Raw genomic sequence first — 19096 nt, forward strand, 5'->3', positions numbered from 1 at the left:
CAGTGATATGCTTTCCCAACACACACAGTAGGATACAGCTTCTCATGTGCCGAGGGAAGGTTATGATCCAAAGAGGGACTCGGGAGATTCTGATCGAAGGTGGGATTCTGATCAAAAGGGGGTCTCTAATCTAAGGTGGGACTCATATAGGGGAAGATTTTGTGTCCACTGACATCAATGTTGGGAGTTATTGCATCCAACGACACCAATGACGACTATTATTCTGACCACAATTTTGGTGGCTATTATTGCATCCACTGACACCAATGTCATAGGCTTTTACTATGTCCACTGAGGCCAATGTCGTAGGCTATTATTGTACCCACCGACACCATGCCGTGGGCTATTATTGTGCCACTGACGCCAATTTTGGCGTTCACTCACCAACAAGGGGAAGCGGGGTACAGGGAGATACTGATCTAAAGTGAAACTCTTATGTAGGGGAGGATTCTGATCCACTACTGCTAAACAGAGAGAAGATTATGATCTAAAGGGGGGCTTCATATTCAAGACGGGACTCTGATCTAAATAGGCACGTTGGATCTATGGTGGGATTCTGATTATTACAGAATGTATGGCTGAAATCGCACCGCACAGACATTGCACTGGATGTGCACAGGAACGCAATGTGATACCTGTGTGATTCGCATGAGGTGTCTGCATCGCACAAATGTGAACCCAGGCTAATACTTGACACATTCACGTTGCTCACTTAATCTCACTTAATGTATATTGCTGGCACTAAGCCAGGTTAAAGTACGTCATGAGTTTCCACAGTTCTCCCGATGGGGTTTCAAAACGAATGTCTTCAAAATATGTTCCTGTAGCACTTTCTTGCCTTATAATCACATGGTGCTTTTTCTCCCTAATTTACCACTTGTTTGTGTGTGTGTAAATATATATATATAATTTATTTATATTCTCTATATCTCCTTACCATATACCTTTTATTTTTTTCCTTGAAGGTACGGTTACATATGCTGTGTGCAGCACATTCAAACATTGTACAAATCATCGATGTTTATGCGAATAGTGTACAGTTTCCCCACGAATCTAGTCCAAGGTAAGACATTTCTGGCAAATTTAGTTTCTTTTCAAGCAAAGTGAATGTTTGTTCTTATATGCTGTTTTCTTTTTCATTATATTTACTTTTATTCTTTTGCAGAAGGTTGAGCACCAATAATTTTGTCCTGTAGCTGTATGTAAGATTCCTCTAGTAGGATAACATAGTTTAAAAGTATTTTTCCGTGCGCATTACTTTGTTGCTGTAAAGTTGTTTCTTTTCCAGTTTGTCTTGTTTAAATTGCCTCTCTAATATGTTTCTGAATTTGCTGGACCGATCTCTACTAGTTTATTAATCATTCTTGTGTGCTAGATACAATATTGATCTGAGTGTTTAGTTTGAGTAATCTGTTTAGCACAAATAAATTGTTACAAAATACATTTTTTTTTTGTTTTGTTATCTGTCACTCTTCTGTCAGGTATCATGCAGGGTATTGGTGTAACCTTCTTGTCCAGTGACTTGAGGCAGTCAAAATTATGGAAAATGATGTGCTTAAAAATATACTTGTGTTAACATTTATTACATGCTTACACCTAACTAGCCTTAAAACTGTCATCCTAACACCTATGCTAACAAACTTTTGTAATAAAGATGTATATACTTGCCTATTTTTAGGCTGCTCTGATCTGGTCACATGATCTCCCATGTGTCAGTCAGTGGCGGCTGCAGAGGAGAGAGCACTCCAAAAACAGCTAGTAGAGCCTAGATCAGGGATATGCGATTAGTGGCCCTTCAGCTGTTGCAGAACTACAAGTCCCATGAGGCATAGCAAGACTTGACAGCCACAAGCATGACATCCAGAGGCAGAAGTGTGATGGGACTTGTAGTTTTGCAACAGCTGGAGGTCCGCTAATTGCATATGCCTGGCCTAGAGCATTGATGTCACCCATTGTCTTTAATGGCCCATCCTTTATCAGTGCTCCCTCCTCTCTACTGAAGCTACACTGGCATATACAGGGGAGCCGAATCATGTGACTAGAGGGAGCCGACTCATATGACTGGAAGGAGCCTGAAAATAGGTAAGTAAATACATCTCTTTTAAACAGGTTAGTTAGCATAGGTGTTAGAAGGATGGAAGGGACAGTTATAAGGCTAGTTAGGTGTCAGCAGAAATTTCACTTAAATCCTTTTATTAAAGATTACTTGATATTTTTTTTATGTGATTTTTTTGTAAACAAGCCTTAAGGAAGTATAATCTCTCCTAGTAAACTACTCCCTATTTAATGCTCGGTACACACAGGAAGTTTTTCATTGTTTTTTCGTTCAACCCAACGGGCGAGCCACTAACACATCAGATATTAGTGTGGCAATATGCCCACTGAGCTATTGTGTTCTGACACGGGGACTGCCCCCACCCCACCAGAATACAGAAACCAGCTTTGATAGCCATTGGCTGCCAGTGCTGATCAGATGCTGATTTTTCAGCGTGCCCATTCTACAGAAGCCGGTTGTAGAGCTGTACACCTGGGCCAAAAGTTGGTTGGTTCCTGACAAACTAACCATTTTCGGCCTGTGTGTACCCAGCTTAAGTTATTTAAATAAGTCCCTGAAGTGGAATGCCAGCAAAAACATTTTTCGAGCTTTAAATAGTGTGGGGAAGGGTTATAAAGTCTCTCAGGTATTGTTGGGTTTGTCTCCTTTGGGTGGATTTCCTTCACTTTTTAGTGTTACTGAGACAGTAACATGTTCAGCAGGAACAGGTGAAGTTTCAAACCATTAATGGGTAGGCTTAATGTACCAAGTTGATTGGTCTATCAACTTGGTTACAACCAGCCTGCTGGATTCTCTTGTGATTATCGCTAGCAGTTGCTATAGCCGCTAGCAATAATCACTGTCATCTTCCGGGGGGGTGGCTTCCCTCGTCCGAACTGCACTCCCACCAGGAGAAGACAGTTGCTCAGCAGGAGGTATTCCCCTGTCAGCACTGTTTGTTTTGATGGGGGAATCGTGTGAATTTATTTCCTGCAACCCGTGGTTGCAGGGAAGAAATTTACATCACGTATGGTCAGCCTAATTGATGGGAGATCTGCCCAATAGGAAATAGAAATGGCCATAGAACACATTGGGAAGTACTACAGTCCAGCAGTCTCTGGGACAGGAATTTAAGGGCAAATTTTCCCAAAGAGGTCATAGACAGAAGTTCAAACCCATTCTTATAATAGCTAAAATGCAGTGACAATAGCAAATTAATATAAGCTATTGTCTTCCTTCTCCTGCAGGGGGGGGGCTTAGGTGGCAGTGGATGGCCGCAGCCTTCTATTCCGTATAACCGCGGGGGCAAGAGGGCTAAATTGCAGCTGCTGCTAATTATTTTTTTTAGGGGGGCAGCACACTAACCCCCATGCCCCCTCACCCTGTTGTTAAATGGATGAGAAGGCGGCGGTTGGCCATCCACTGCCACCTAAGCCCCCTCTCCCCCCTGCAGGAGACGGACCTCATCTTAGGATGTAGGCGGAAGGAGGAGCTGGGGCCATTGCTGCTTCTCCCGGCTGAACAGGGCCAATCGGGTCTTAGGACCCGCTTCCTTATTGGCCGATAGGAGAATCAGGAAGACAATAGCTTATATAGCTTATATTTGCTATTGTCACACAACTGGGTGGGCTAAGGGCACAGTGCACTGCCCCCTCCAGCCCACCCCTTTTTTGAAGCCAATTAAAGCCTCAGGAATCTATTGCATCCGGCACCCTGCATGTTGATTAGGGGCCGGGCTCATGGATTCAGTGGGCAGTGCCCCTTATGGATGGGCCGCCACTGCTAAAACAACTGAAATGTTTGGCTAGATATGCAGAGTATTCTTTATCAGACTTGCTGTAATACCTATTGTTTGTCAACCAGGGTTTTAATTGGGTTACTAGAGAGGATTTGTTACTCTAACAATGGGTCTTTGAATGAAGGATGGTCTATATACAGCAACCATTCAGATTTCAGAAGGAAGGCTCTAATTGGTTTCTGTAGGTAACACCTGTAGCTTTATCTATTTAACGCAACAAGTATAGTCAATAAACCATTCTTAAACCTGTAGTAAATATTGTAGAGTTTCTATTCTAAATGGTGACCATATATAATAGTTGTTTACTTCATGTAAAATTTTGTGACAGCTTTGCTCAGTAATTTGGAGTTGGCACATAATGGAGGTGGCCATTTTAGCTAGAATATACAGGTTATCACTTCACAAACAGCTAGCGGTATTACTAGGCCATGTACTTGTGTCATTGGTTCCTGATAATTCTGCAACAGTTGTACTACACGCACATGTACCTCATTAAATGTATGGTACCAAAACACTTGCTGTAATCAAATAGTTTGCCTGACCTTTTTTCATTGTCCAAACACATTTATTGGCTCCCTAATGTCCTTCTCTGCAGCTGTTGCTGTTTTATACAACTTTACAAATGGTTACCTCCAGTATCTTTCCAGATTTAACAGGCTAATATAGTGAAACCCTGCTTTCATACATATTGTATTAAATAAAGTTAGTATATGATACAATGGCAGGAGGATTGATTTTAACACTGCTGGAAGAGAAGTGCCAGTGCTGTCAATCTGGGGCACAACCTTCACCAAAACCAAACAGCATTTTGTCAAGGCAGCAAATGGGGGAAAACTAAGGCAAGGTTGCGCCTTCTGTTGACCAGCATCAGCATTGACTGCATACTCACTGATAATTGACACACTCTTTAAATTAACACTTTTGAACAGGGCACGGCTCCTATTTGTTATGGAGATGATGGAGGGGGGCGAGCTGTTTCACAGAATCAGCCAGCACCGGCACTTCACTGAGAAGCAAGCCAGCCAAGTAACAAAGCAGGCAAGTTCCAGAATTTCCACCAGCAGTCTTGCAATGAACAATAAGGGTTGAAAGAATAATAGAGGGACCTAGGCTCTCACTTATCTTATTGCCTGCTTTGTTATAATGATCAAATGCTATGTACGCCACCACTTGGAGGAATGTTTTGTTTCAGCCAGAGTACGTTCCTACTGGGCGTATAAATAATGCGTACTCTGCTTTATGGGCCTGTGGTGGACTGAAAGCCTTGCCTGGGTTAAATCCAGTTTACATTTCCAAAATTGTATAAATGTGTCTGTTAATTGGTGTATAAAGAAATATAAAAATAATTCAATGGAAAGCCCAGCTATCTGATTCTTCTTCTTTTTTTTTTTTTATGCAGATGTACAGCATTATATTTAATGGGTCTCCACATAAAAGCTTCTCCAGGAAGCCTTAAAACATGTTAGTGGTTACATTGTCCATGGTTGCTATGGGATAAAGGGATACCCTGCCATCTATTACATGGTGTTTTCAATTGCTTGTGGAGCATTGAGGATATATAGGATAATTTACATCTCCATAACGTGTGTTAAAGGGAATCTATAGTCCTTCTTTTTTTCTTTTTTTTTTTTCTTTTTTGTTTGTTTTTTGTTTGTTTTTAGTGTTTTAAATACAAATGACTGTGATCATCTGGATCTGAATAGTCTTAGTATTGTGTGCTGTGGTTTTAAACATATTGCTTCTACTGTAGGTATTGATTGTAATTATGGCCGCTTTCATTTACATGTATATTTGTTCATTACGTATGTGGGCTGAGCAGCAACATAGTGCTGCAAAGCGAGCTTACCCAGACTGATTGAAGTTGGTATACGTATCATCCCTATGCTAGCAGTTGTTCAATACAATGCTGAATAGACTGTTTGATTTTCAGATGTTAAAGTGGAACTGTAAGTCAAAGTTAAGAGTCGCAATCTGACTACGTGTGTGTATACATAGACCAACAACCAAACAAATGTTTTCTTTGCATGTACTCCACTGTCCTAAAGTCCTTCCATCTTCCCTGATGATGCCTTCATGTGCATTCGGCATAATGGAATCAGTTTGTACGGTAAAATTCTACCATGGCCGTATGCAAATTATCAAGTAGTGTGACACCTCTACAAATGGACTGCTCTTATGCGTCTTGCCTTTATGAAATGGAGTGTTTGACATGGAAATGAGTATAGGTTTCCTGCAGGGGGAACTCTGAATGTTACTCATCATTCAGAACTCCTTAATGGGGCAACTCACAGGACCAGTGGCCATATGTGCAGCAATAGGGTACATTCTATGATTCTTTTAGGAATTACTAAAGTGTAAGTACCAGCATCTCAGTAAATTTAGGCTTACCTTTCCACATTATCATTATTACCCATATCGTATACTTGCTGAAAGTACGCTATAATTTTCTTTTATTGAATAGAGTGCAGACTAGCAGTCTTTATTTAATAACCTATATATTGACACAGCTCCTCTTGTTATCTGAGATACAACTGTAGGTGAGAAATGCTCCTTGTGCTGACTTGTTATTTTTTTTTTTCCTTACAGATTGCTTTGGCTCTACAGTATTGTCACTCATTAAACATTGCACACAGAGATCTAAAACCAGAGAATTTGCTCTTTAAAGATAACTCCTTGGTAAGACTGTTATAATCCTTTTGTGCAGTAGGCTTTTTCTCACACTAATTACAGTGCTAGATTATATATTTGAGGACTGTGTGTTTGCAAATACAGGCTCTGCTCTGCTTTCTACTGCTCCAATGTTTTTGGTACCTTTTCTACTCTTAGCAAGTTAAAGTTAAAGAGGATGTAAACCCTCACATATACCCAGTGAAGTGAACAGCCTCAGATGATACACAGGGATAAAACATGAGTTTTACCTGCATAGCTGCGGTTTTCAGCTTTATATAGTCTTTAGAAAGTGCAGATTTTGCTAAGGATGTTCTCTTCCTGTTCAACACTGGAAGTGAAGTTTTGGCATACAGCCATGACAGCTGATTGGGGGAAAGGCACACGCCCCCTTCTCCACATAGGTAGAGACTTTCAGAGCTGTTCTGTGAATAGATCAGCTATCTGATCTATTTATAGCAACCTCCCTGGACAGAAATTTCAGGCTGGTTTTATCTTAGTTGATAGAGAACTTGTCAGAAGTTATCATGCTGATAACAGAACTCAACAGAAGAAAGCCACTTAGTGCTTTGAAGGGAGATAAGAAAACACTGCAGATATATGTGCCCAGCTCAAATTTCTGAATCGAGTTTACATCCACCTTAAGCATCAAACTAATCATTTTACATTGTATCTATACCCCCATGAAATTATTCTCTGCAGGTATTACCTTTTGTACCACCACCCCCTCCCTTTAGAATGTAAGCTCTACAATCAGGGCCCTCCTGTACCTTTTTGTATTGCACTGTAATTGTGCCCCTATACATTGTAAAGCGCTGCGTTAACTGTTGGTGCTATATAAATCGTGAATAATAATAAAAAATGTCTGTCCACAATTGTTTTTGTTTTTTTCAGGATGCTCCAGTCAAACTGTGTGATTTTGGGTTTGCAAAAATAGACCAAGGAGACCTAATGACACCACAGTTTACCCCCTACTATGTAGCTCCTCAGGTAATTGGTAAAATTCATTTCGAAGCATGTCACATAAGAAATTGACTCAATAAAGCGAACCAGTTACAATGGGATTATACATTTTCAGTCTTTTTATCACAAGTATAATGGCTTGTATTTGAAATATTCTTCTTGTCTTTTTATTTACCTTAATGTTTTCTAAGGATGTCCTAAAGCTATTGTGTGCATCCACAATATATTGGCAACAAATTGCCAATTTCAACACCTTTTATGGAATTTGCAGAAAATAGTTATTTGCTGTTATTGACTATCTCTTGCATTTTTGTTTAATTCAGTCCGTTGGGCAGGATGATACATTTTATCAATCTTTCAAATATTATTTAGCTTAAAAACAAAGTGGACCTGAACTCAAATAGCTAGGATATATTCTGGAAGTGTAAATTGTGCCTAAGCAGTACACTTTTCTTGGAATTCCTATCACAAATCAGCAGTGCACTTCCTGGTGTGTGAATGGCCTACAGCATCAAGGCCGTATAGCTGCAGTGTGAGATCTAAGGTACCACTGCCTCTGACTGCTCATCTCAGGAGATTATCCATGCGATACGCATATGTCTCTGGTGCTCCTGCCCGGTGTTCTCCTTGCTGGAGACTCTCACATGAGGAAGCCATGCTCTACCTCTACCAAAAATGGTCACCTCCACATGGATGGACAGTGCAAAAAAAAAAAAGGAATGGTAAGTCAGTAATGGGGTAAAGTTCAGCTGCAGGAAGACCACAGGCAACACTGGTGACTAGCCCTTTGTCATTTTTACCTGCCTTTTTTGAGCCCAGCTTTTATAAATCAGTTATTTCTTAATGACAAAATAAATTCCATTTGATTGCACAAGAGATTGTGAATAATATGCACAAAATCTATTGATCAGAATCGATTACCCATTTATTTTGACAGTCAAACTTGAAATGACCCATCTAAACCATTCAATCCATTGATCTGTTACAAATTGTTGTATGCATGGCCCGCTTTAAAGGTGAGAGATCACCTGAAGTCTGTTGCTTTGCCAACTGTCTGACCTCATGCTGTCTCCTGTGTGTGCATAACAGGATCACATAACAGAGTACTGTAGTGAAAAGGAATGTAAAAATGCAGAGCTGCATGATTAATGTTGCTATAACTTGGAAGCAGCACATTTTATTTTATTATTGAATTCAGACAGCTGCAGCTGCTGGCTTTTAACAATAGGACACTTACCTGTCCTGGAGTCCCATGATGCTGGCACCACAGCTGATGTTTCCATCGGCTGTCGGGTGCTGCTGCTGCCATTGTGGGTAAGGGAACCCGGCAGTGTAGCCTTTATGGCTTCACGGCGGAAACCCTAGTGCGCATGCGCGAGGTCCCGCTCCTCTCTCCTACTGGCCCAGTGGCAGGGAGAGGAGGGGGGAGCCCCATCGGTGATGTCACGGGCCATGACCCAGACTCCCGGAAGTGGGGAACAGGATACCTGTCAAAGATTGTGGCACTGGAGGAGGATAGGAGACGGGACAAATAGGCGGAAGTTCCACTTTTTGGTGGAACTTCACTTTAAAATTTTAAACAAAAAACATAATTGAAGAGTGATACTAAGTATTTTATTTAGTCAGGTAATTATACAATATTACATAGTAGTATTTTATAAATGGAAAGTTTGCATTACCTATATTTATCGCTTGCAGCAAGCCGTTTTTGAGCTCCACGCAAGCAGTCTTCAGTAGACTCCCACTGCCACTGGTACTCTGATAAAATAATACTAAAAGTGAAACTAAACCAACACTGTTTAATTCACAATGTCACTTCTATTTCTACATGTGGATGATGACCCAAATTATTTTAATAAAAAAAAAAAAATACTTCTAGATCTGATCAATATACAGCTGTTATATGACCCAGGTCTTTTCCAGCCTGTCTGCATGAGGAACTTCTTGTCCCCTAGTTTTTTATGATGTGGGTTTAGTGACACTTTAAGAGCAGAGAGATCAGATTACACATGCTGCACAATGGACACACATGCTAGAATTCTGGTCAGTGGATATGCCCGTTCTGTATTATGCAGGAAACATCATCATCGGGCAGTACAGGGCTTCAAAGCTAGAATATTTCCTGTAGTATTTCTTACTGTGAAATACCTTACAAAAAAAAATGTTTGTTTGTGTTTGTGTTTTTTTTTTTTTTTTTTTTTTTTTTTTAAACTTGCAAAAACATTTTTGTTGTCTGTATACAAGATGTTTATCAGTTAGAGATTTTTTTTTTCATGCAGCGCTTCTATTTACTTTATATTATAACTGTCAGGTTCTAGAGGCACAAAGAAGACACCAGAAAGAGAAGTCGGGGATTATTCCTACCTCACCAACACCATACACATATAACAAGGTAAATGTTTTTGCCAGTTTTTAAAATGAATCTTTGCTTTGGAACAACCATTGAATATTTCAGAAATACATTTTCCCACAAAAACTAGTGTTCCAAAGCTTTGCATTATATTACATATATATATGGATTTTCACCAAGGAGAGGACACAGCGACTCTATATCTGCATTCTTGCTTAGTTACTGCTGCAAGAACATCTGGATGAGTCAGCTTTTGTTTTAGGCTATGTGATGCCCATGCTGCAAAGATTCTACATATAAGGAATGTTGATCCAACAGCTTTCATTTTATAGACTGAAATGTTTAAGTTGAGAACCAATGCACATGAATAAATAGAAATGTTAAGCATTATTTTCCAGGAATTTTGTAATCGCATCAAGTTTCTCAAATTCAGAGGGAGATAGAAAGATCTTGTAAAATTCACTAAGTTATTAGCTTTGGAGGAAATGTGTTTTCTAAATAGTACATCACGGGACACAGAGCCCTAGTAATTACTATGTGGGTTATAGGCCACCTTCAGGTGATGTACACTGGCACACCCTAAGACACGAAGTCCACTCCCTATATAACCCCTCCCTCTACTGGGAGTACCTCCGTTTTTTCGCCAGTGTCTAAGGTGTTGGTCACGAGTAAAGATGTGCTGTGCTGAGCTCCACTGGAGCAATCCTTGCTGGGGCTAGCTAAGCAGCCGGATCCATTCAAAGTGTCTTTTTAGGCTAAATTGAATGGTACCCGGGCCTCGTGCCCGAAGAAACGGGGTTTAGACGGCAACGCTTCTCTCTCTAGAGAGCTAGACCCCGGGATCCAGTGCTTTTGGTTTTTTCAGCCTTACCTTTTTTTTCTGGCAGGGTATTTTACTGGTCCAGGAGTGCAGATCCCCCGATTAAAAAAGGGGCCCCCCAGTTCCTGAAGATTTTTTTTAAACGGAGCCCACCGCGAGAGGTGAACATTGGGTCTGTTGGTTTTACCACAGAAAACCCTGCGGCGGGAAAAGAAAGTGGAGACTTGTTAAGAATGTTAATGTTTCTTGTGAATTGTCTCCTTTAAAAAGTAAATGTTGTCATGCCTAAAAGTCACCACTGGGGGCTGTATAGAGCACGTACCTTGTGATGCTTTCTCACATGCCGTGTCAGCAGACTCTGACGGATCTCTCTCCGGCTAGCAGTCACAGGACTCTGGTCCGATGTTGGGGGGGGTTTAAAAAAAAAAAAAACGCTGCACCCACCCAGACAAGTTCTCTCCCCTCTTTCTGAGTAAAGGGGGAAGCAGAACGATCGGCGGATGCCACTCCGTTCTTCACCGCCTCTGTATGGCGGTTTTTCACTGCCACCCCCCCCCCCCCCCCCCACACACACACACACACACACACACACACACACACACACACACACACACACACACACACACACACACACACCCCGATCCCATCGGATCGGAGGCCTGCGCTCGTGCTGAAAAACACTTTTTAGGGGGAAGAGCATTGTTGGAACATGGAGTGAGCTAGGTTTAGCGTGGCATTGGCGTGCAGTAACGTCCAGCATGGGGGTACTTTTAAAAGCTCAATTTTTTGCTGACTGCAGATGTCAGACAGATACAAAAGCTAAAAAGAGGCATGTCAGTGGTGAGAGTTAAATTAGCGAAAGCAGTTGCTGGACTACTTGCTCAAGCAGTGGATGCGATTTCTTCTGATAGTCCCTCTGCATTTGTACACTGGGCTATGGTTGGACGGGGGGTAGAAACACACCAAAAAAGGGTTTAAATTGGACTCCTGTAAGCTCTAAACGCTCTACACTGGCATCCTCCCCTGAGAGTTTTGGGGTGGATGGTCAGAGTAAGTGATCAGGGCTATCGAGTATTGCAGTTGTTTTCAACACTGCAGCCCCTGTCCATAAGTTGTTTGGGTCGTCCAGTGTGGTATAGAGGGATTATTGTAAAGATCTGAGTAATAGTCTCAGAGTAACGGACGAAACAGTCGGGGTGGGAGTAAAGGGTCCCAGTTGGGTCCCACAGGGCTTGGTGGGCCAAGATAAGAGTATGTTCCCGTAGTTTATGCGCTAATAAGGTGTGAGCTTTGTTACCTTTATCATAATATAGCTGATGGAGCCTCTGAAGGGTCTTTTTCAACCTTGCCTATGTTTATGATTTTGGGGACTGCCTGTAGACGTATAATTTCTCTCGAGATAGATTGAGGACGAAGTCATAATTGGTCAGCCGAAGCATCATGCAAAACTCCTGGCTAGTTTCTTTTTCACGGTGAACAGATGTTTAGGAATGATTTGGATAAATACGTCCAAAAAATTTTTAGCGCAAAAAGTATTCTTTTACTAGTTGGAAGAGGAGTAAATGTATTTAATTTAAACAAGCTCCTTCTTCAGTGCTAGGAGCATCTGCTTCCAGGCAGTCACGACAGCCTCTGCCGTCAAGTTCAAGAAGGAAACTGAAGCCTCTTTGAGGGGCGCGCCCTCTCGCTCAAGTGGGGGGGGGGGGGAGACTTCCACTGTTCTCAAGGGTCTGGCAGGAAGAGTGTCAGAGCCTACGGCCACATTAGGCTGAAAATGCCCGATCTCGTCTAATCTCATCGACTAAGTGGGGTCGGGCCTGGTCAGTACCTGGAAGGGAGACCACCTAGGAATGCCAGGTGCCATAGGCTGCTGATGGGTGACTTGCTCAATAACGCTAGGGTAAAAACTTGGGTTCCAAAGGTCCTCGTCTCCTCTTTTTATCAGACTCCAGAGGAAAAGAAGTCTCTCTTTAAAGCATTGGACCATCTTTTGTCTCAAAAGATTCATCTTCGTGGTTCTCATGCAAGAGCAGGGATTGGGGTTTTATTTAAACCTTTTCACAGTACCAAAAGAGTATGTCAGACCCATTCTCGATCTCAAATATCTAAACCAGTTCTGAATATCTGCTCTTTCCGTTTAGAGTCAATCCGATCAGTGGTCTTCGTCGTACCAGGTGGAGAACTTATGGCGTCAATAGATCAGGGATGTCAGGGATGCATACCTCCATGTACCTATATTTCTCGTTCACCAGAAATATCTATATTTCAAGGTAGAAAATCTTCTTCTTTTTCAGTTTTTAGCTGTGCCTTTTCGTTCTAGATACTGCACTTGGAGTATTTACAAAGGACTGGCCCCCCTCCTGTAGCCAGATTAAGGCCCCAAGTGATTATTGCTTACCTAGATGATCTGCTCTTGATAGACCAGTCGGTAGCCCACTTACACCAATGCATGATCTATAGTTAACTACCTGGAATACCAAGGTCGGATTCTCAACCTATAGAAATCCTCCTTAAAAATACTATCAAGGAGATTGGAATACTTGGGTCTGATTATTGATACAGCCCAGGAAAAGGTATTGCCTCAAGCGTAGATCAGTGCCATAAAGGAACTGATTCAGATGCTCATAGCAAAGAAGAATCCGTCTATTCCGCTTTTCATGAGGTTGTTGGGAAAGATGGTGGCTTCATTCGAGGCTGTTACTTTTGCTCAGTTTCATTGAGGCTGCTGCAAAACAGTATTTTGTCGGCTTGGAACAAATAGGTCCAAGCTCTAGATTTCCCAATGTGACTTGTCTCCAGAGTGCAGCGGAGCCTCAGTTGGTACTTGATAACCAAGAATCTGCCGAAGGGAAAATCTTTCCTATCACCTACCTGAAAGATGGTAACAGCAGATGACAGCCTTTTTGAGTTGGGGAGCAGTCCAGGAAGAAGTGACTGTCCAAGGGAAATGGTCCAGATTAAAAATGCTCAATAACATTCTAGAGATCTGGGCAGAGCGATTGGACTTGAGGGCATGGATGTTCATATTACGGAATTATCCTGTTAGGATTCAATCCGACGATACCACAGCAGTGGCCTATATCAATCACCAAGGGGGCACGACAAGTTGTGCGGCCCAGAGAGATGTGAATTATATCTTAACCACTTCCCACCCGGCCAATGTATATATACGGCGGGTGGGAGCCGCCTGCTCCTGATAGGACGTTCAGGAACGTCATTCAGGAGCAGCGGGATCGCGCGCGCCCGCGCAGCGGCGCGATCCCGATGTGCTCGTGTCACCCGGACACGGCACATCTCAGATCGGCAGGAGGGCTCTGTGATTGGCCCTCCTGATCACATGACGGCCGTGTCCAATCACGGCCGTCATGTGATGTAAACAAACAGCCGGTTGCTAGGCAATCGGCTCTCCTCTCCTCACACGGAAGTCACCGCTGAGAAGAGGAGAGCAGAACGCTGCAGCCGGCTGATGATCAGTGAGTATGGGCTGCTTTTCACAGCTTTTTACTCACTGATCATCAGTGTAGTGTAAACACACAACACACCACACAGTGAAAACACAGTCCCCACATATGTCCCCAAAACACACATGTCCCCAAAACATACATGTCCCCAAATAATAAAAACACATGTCCCTAATAATAAAAACATGTCCCCCACATATGTCCCACTAAAATCACATGTCCCAATGATTATCTGCACACATATGTACATGATCATTTGCGTACATATGTCCGTGATCACACAAACCAATTATTATACACTTAACGGAATTTTTTTTACCAAAAACATGTAGCAGAATACATTTTGGCTTAAATTTATGACAAAATTTGATTTTATTGGATTTCTTTTCAAATAGAAAAAAGAAAATATTGTTTTTTTCCCAAATTTCCGCTTTTTTTGCGCTTATATCGCAAAAAAAAAAAAACGGAGTCGTGAATAAATAACACCAAAATAAAGCTCTATTTGTGCGAACAAAATGATAACAATTTCATTTGGGTACAGTGTAGCATGACCGCGCAATGGTCACTGAAAGCGCTAGAGCGCTGAAAGCTGAAAATTGGGCTGGGAAGGAAGGGGGTGAAAGTGCCCTGTATTGAAGTGGTTAACTTGGGCATAAAACAATATACTTTGCCTATCAGCAGTCTTAATTATGGGAATAGAAGATTGGCAGGCAGACACTTGAGTCGCCAGCAGTTGTTCCCAGCAGAATGTTCCCTTCACCCCGATATCTTCCTGGCAATGTGCCGAAGATGGGGGATCCCAGACGTAGATCTGTTTGTGTCCAGGTTCAACAAGAAAATCGACAACTTTGTATCAAGAACAAGGGATCCGCTAGCACGCGCAACAGGTGCCTTGGTGTTCCTGTGGAATCAGTTCTCACTGATTTATGCATTTCCTCCTATTCTGCTGTATCCACGACTGCTTCGCAGCATCAAGCAGAAAGGGAGATCGGTGATTCTTGTGGCCCAGAAGATCTTGTTATGCAGAGATCATAAGGATGGCGTTGGTGGACCTATGGACCCTACCACCATGTCCAGACCTTCTCTTGCAAGGGCCGGTATTCCATCCTACCTTACAAACGCTAAATTAAACGGTTTTGCTGTTAAATCCCACATTCTTGAAGTGTGGACTGTCCGGTCCAGTGGTATTTACCTTGATTAATGCAGGGAAGCTGGCTTCCAGAATCGTAGATTAGAGTGTAGAAAGCATATGTCTCCTGGTTTGAATCCAGGGGTTCGCACCCCATGAAGGTAGAATCCTTGACTTTCTGTAGATGGGGTTAGAAATAAAGCTGGTCTTGCGTACTATCAAAGGCCAGGTTTCGGCCTTGTCGGTATTATTTTACCAACCACTTGCTTTGCATTCTTTGGTTCGTAGCTTATTCAGGGCTTAAAGCGGCTTAATCCTCCGGTTAAGTCACCCGTGAACCCTTGGGACTTGGATTTAGTTCTGTCGGCATTGCTGAAACAGCCTTTTTGAGGCAATACAGCATATTCCCTTGGTCCTTTTAACAAGGAATCAAATTTTCTGGTAACCATATCTTCTGCAAGAAGGTTATTAGAGTTGGCTGCTCTTTCTTGTAAGAGCCATATTTGATTATTCACAAGGATAAGGTAGTATTGTGCCTTCATCCTAACTTTCTAGTTTTAGCCGAACTAGGATATTGTTCTACCTTCATTTTTTCCAGAACCCTGTTCTACGAAAGGAAAATGGCTACATTCTCTTGATGTGGTGAGAGCACTCAAGGTCTACTTGAAGGCGACTGCTCAGATTCGAAAAATGTATGTTTTGTTGTGTTGCCTGTAGGTCCTAGAAAAAGGACAGGCAGCATCGAAATCTACTATTTCTAAGTAACTAGTTCAAGTAACTGTCCAGGCTTATGATTTAATGAGGAGGATTCCACAATCTCAAATCAAAAGTGCACTCCACTAGGACTGTTACTTGGTCTTCAGTCCATACATTTACCAGATTCTATCAGGTGACTGTAAAAAGGCATGAGAATATTGGTATTGCTCTGGGACATCCCATGTAGTAATTACTATGGCTCTGTGTCCCGTGATGTACGATTAGGAAAATAGGATTTTTAGAACAGCTTACCTGTAAAATCCTTTTCTTTAAAGTACATCATGGGACACAGAGGCCCCCCCCCCCCTCTTTCTGGTATACACGTGTATTGCTTTTCTACAAAACTGAGGTACTCCCGGTAGTGCAAGGGGTTATAATGGGGAGTGGACTTCCTGTCTTAGGGTGTGCCAGTGTCCATCAACTGTAGGTGGCCTATAACCCACATAGTAATTACTATGGCTCTGTGTCCCATGATGTACTTCAAAGAAAAGGATTTTACATGTAAGCTGTTATTATTTTTATTTTTTTGTTTTTTTTACGCATTTAATCAAGCAACAAAGAACACCTAAACTGTTAGAACACCGTTCTTTGTGACGCAGAGGAAACATTGTCTCCCCCCCCCCTCTTGTTATTGTGGGAAAACATTTTATCAGAACCCCTACACATGTATGCAAGGTGTGCATACAGGGACCTATCACTATTATGTGTTTTATGTTTTTACTCTGTGGTTGTCTCTGTCTCTCCCAGAGCTGTGACTTATGGTCCTTAGGTGTGATCATCTATGTGATGCTGTGCGGCTACCCTCCCTTTTACTCCAAGCACCACAGCCGAACAATCCCTAAGGATATGAGGAAGAAGATTATGACAGGAAGTTTTGAGTTCCCAGAGGAAGAATGGAGCCAGATTTCAGAAATGGCAAAAGACATTGTCAGAAAGTGAGTTATTGCATTTTCCTGAAATCTTTGTAGTTATGAAGTAATCGTTTTTTTTTTCCATTGTTTAATCCCATGTGCTTTGCAACTCATCTACAGCAATTAAGCCATTGTTAGACTGCTGTAGCATCTGTAATGTAAACGCCTTTAACAAGATTGCTCATAAAACAAAATCTTATTCATTTCAAGACTAAGTTCACTTTTGTTATACAGTATAATGTACTGTGATGTATATAATGTAATGTGTGGGGTCAAGGGACCCCAGTAGTTCTAAAAACTGCGCAGCTTACAAAATTGGTGCTTAGTTTAAATGCTCTACTTGTAATGACTTACCCATAGCCTGGCTAACAGACTGCCACTGTAAGAGGTCATCCCCATCCTACCTAGGATCTGGAATACACCATAAGCTGAGTATGCCCCAGGCATCACAGGAGCAAGCGCTCTATCAGGACATGCGCAGTGCTCTTCATCTTCCCTCGTCGCCACAGGAGCCAAACCCAATGCTGTTGCATTGTACATGCAAGGGACATGAAAAGGAAAGCACACTTGTTTCTATAATGCTCAGGACGTGCCCAGCATACAGTACATTCCACTTCTTAAGCTAGACAGAAACGAGCACCTAAAATTTATATATATATGTATTTTTTTGCCCATACTGTGGGAAAGCCACCATTGCCATTGGCATTGCAGATATGCCATTTAAACTAGGCAACAATTTTGAAAAGGTGCACTTTGTTCACCTTACAAGAAAATTTCTGCAAGGAATCATACTTGCCTAGGTGTATGCAGCATCAGTCTGATGCTGCATCTGTCTGGCCATCTCCAACGTCCAAACAAAAGCACCCCCATCGCACTTGCTGGAGCGCTAGGCTGTGGAGGGGGCAGAAGCGGCTGGCCCATGCTCTCTCTGAGCGGCTGAGCTAGGTACCAGTCCCGGGTTCTGGGGGGATCTTGAACATATGGTCCTGATCTTTCCCAGGCTCTGTGATGTCAATCACTGTCTGCTGGAAACCAGTAAACCGGTCACAGGAGTGCTGCATGAACAGCACTCCTGTGAGCCATAGGAGCAGAACAGCCAAAAGGGGGGTTTAAAGACTGTTCCTGCCGGGAGAAGACAGTGATTATTGCTAGCGGCTATACTCATCGCTAGCGATGGTCGTATGTAAAATCCAGCAGGCTGGTTGTACCCAAGTTGATCGATCAAGCAACTTGGTACATTCAGCATGCCCATACATGGTTCACACCTGGGTTTGAACCGAACCGTCTTTGGCCGGCCTTAGGCTTTAAGTGCTCAAGAACAGTAAACTCCTTGGATTGTAGATATGCCTTTTTTTTGTTTTGTTTTTTGTTTACCAAAACCAATGTTTATTTAAATGTATAATGTTGTCTGTAGGCTTTTGAAGGTTAAGCCTGAGGAACGACTCACCATTGAAGGTGTTCTGGACCACCCTTGGCTAAACTCCACAGAGGCGCTGGATAATATTTTGCCATCTGCACAGATGATGATGGATAAGGTTGTATATGGATTTTGTGCTCTGCGTTAATCTTAAATTGTTAGGAAAACTTTCATCTTCCTTAGGGTACACAGATGACATTTGAAATGGATAATACTGATATTTATCAGTAAAACAAAATTTTAAGAAACATTAATGGTAAATGGGAAACAGGTTTCTGGAAGTGTTGATATAACAGTCTACTATAGAGAAAAATTAAATTCATTTTTTTATAATCAGTTAAAATAGGGTGTTCAGATTACACTTCAGACAAAGACTTTCATAAGGAGCAATTGCTCTCGTAGGGAAAATGTGTCTTGCTTAGATTCCAGGTAACGATAGCAGAAATTCACATTCAGGAGTGTGCCATTTACATTAAGGCATTACAGTGTATTATCTCTGTCAGAACATTATCACATTAAAGATTCTTCTGTTGTATTCACTTCAGTGGATGCTTCATCTTAAGAAAGTTGCACAGGAACTAATTAGACTGTGTACCATTTTCCATTGCAGGCAATGGTTGCCGGGATACAGCAAGCCCATGCAGAGCAGCTTGCCAACATGAGAATACAAGACCTCAAAGTCAACTTGAAACCATTAAACATTGTCAATAATCCCATCCTGCGCAAGCGAAAGCTGTTGGGGTAAATGTTATGAGAAAACATAGTTATCCATCCCAATCAATATGATAG

The 19096-nt window shown here is 42.0% G+C and overlaps 1 protein-coding gene across 1 annotated transcript in view; it reads left to right on the forward strand.

Annotated features, from left to right (window-relative positions):
* Positions 1–19096, forward strand: part of MAPKAPK5 (MAPK activated protein kinase 5) — an 86932-nt gene that overhangs the window by 39143 nt on the left and 28693 nt on the right. Inside the window, exons 4-11 of the mRNA XM_077462025.1 lie at positions 966–1063; positions 4763–4871; positions 6420–6509; positions 7395–7490; positions 9775–9855; positions 16727–16914; positions 18305–18425; positions 18918–19048. Coding sequence (XP_077318151.1) covers positions 966–1063; positions 4763–4871; positions 6420–6509; positions 7395–7490; positions 9775–9855; positions 16727–16914; positions 18305–18425; positions 18918–19048 — 914 coding nt within the window. The remainder of the gene's footprint in view (positions 1–965; positions 1064–4762; positions 4872–6419; positions 6510–7394; positions 7491–9774; positions 9856–16726; positions 16915–18304; positions 18426–18917; positions 19049–19096) is intronic.

The sequence above is a fragment of the Lithobates pipiens genome, unplaced genomic scaffold (assembly GCF_037356315.1).
Source record: "Lithobates pipiens isolate NorthernLeopardFrog02 unplaced genomic scaffold, aLitPip1_a1.2 Scaffold_3, whole genome shotgun sequence".
Classification (NCBI taxonomy): Eukaryota; Metazoa; Chordata; class Amphibia; order Anura; family Ranidae; genus Lithobates; species Lithobates pipiens.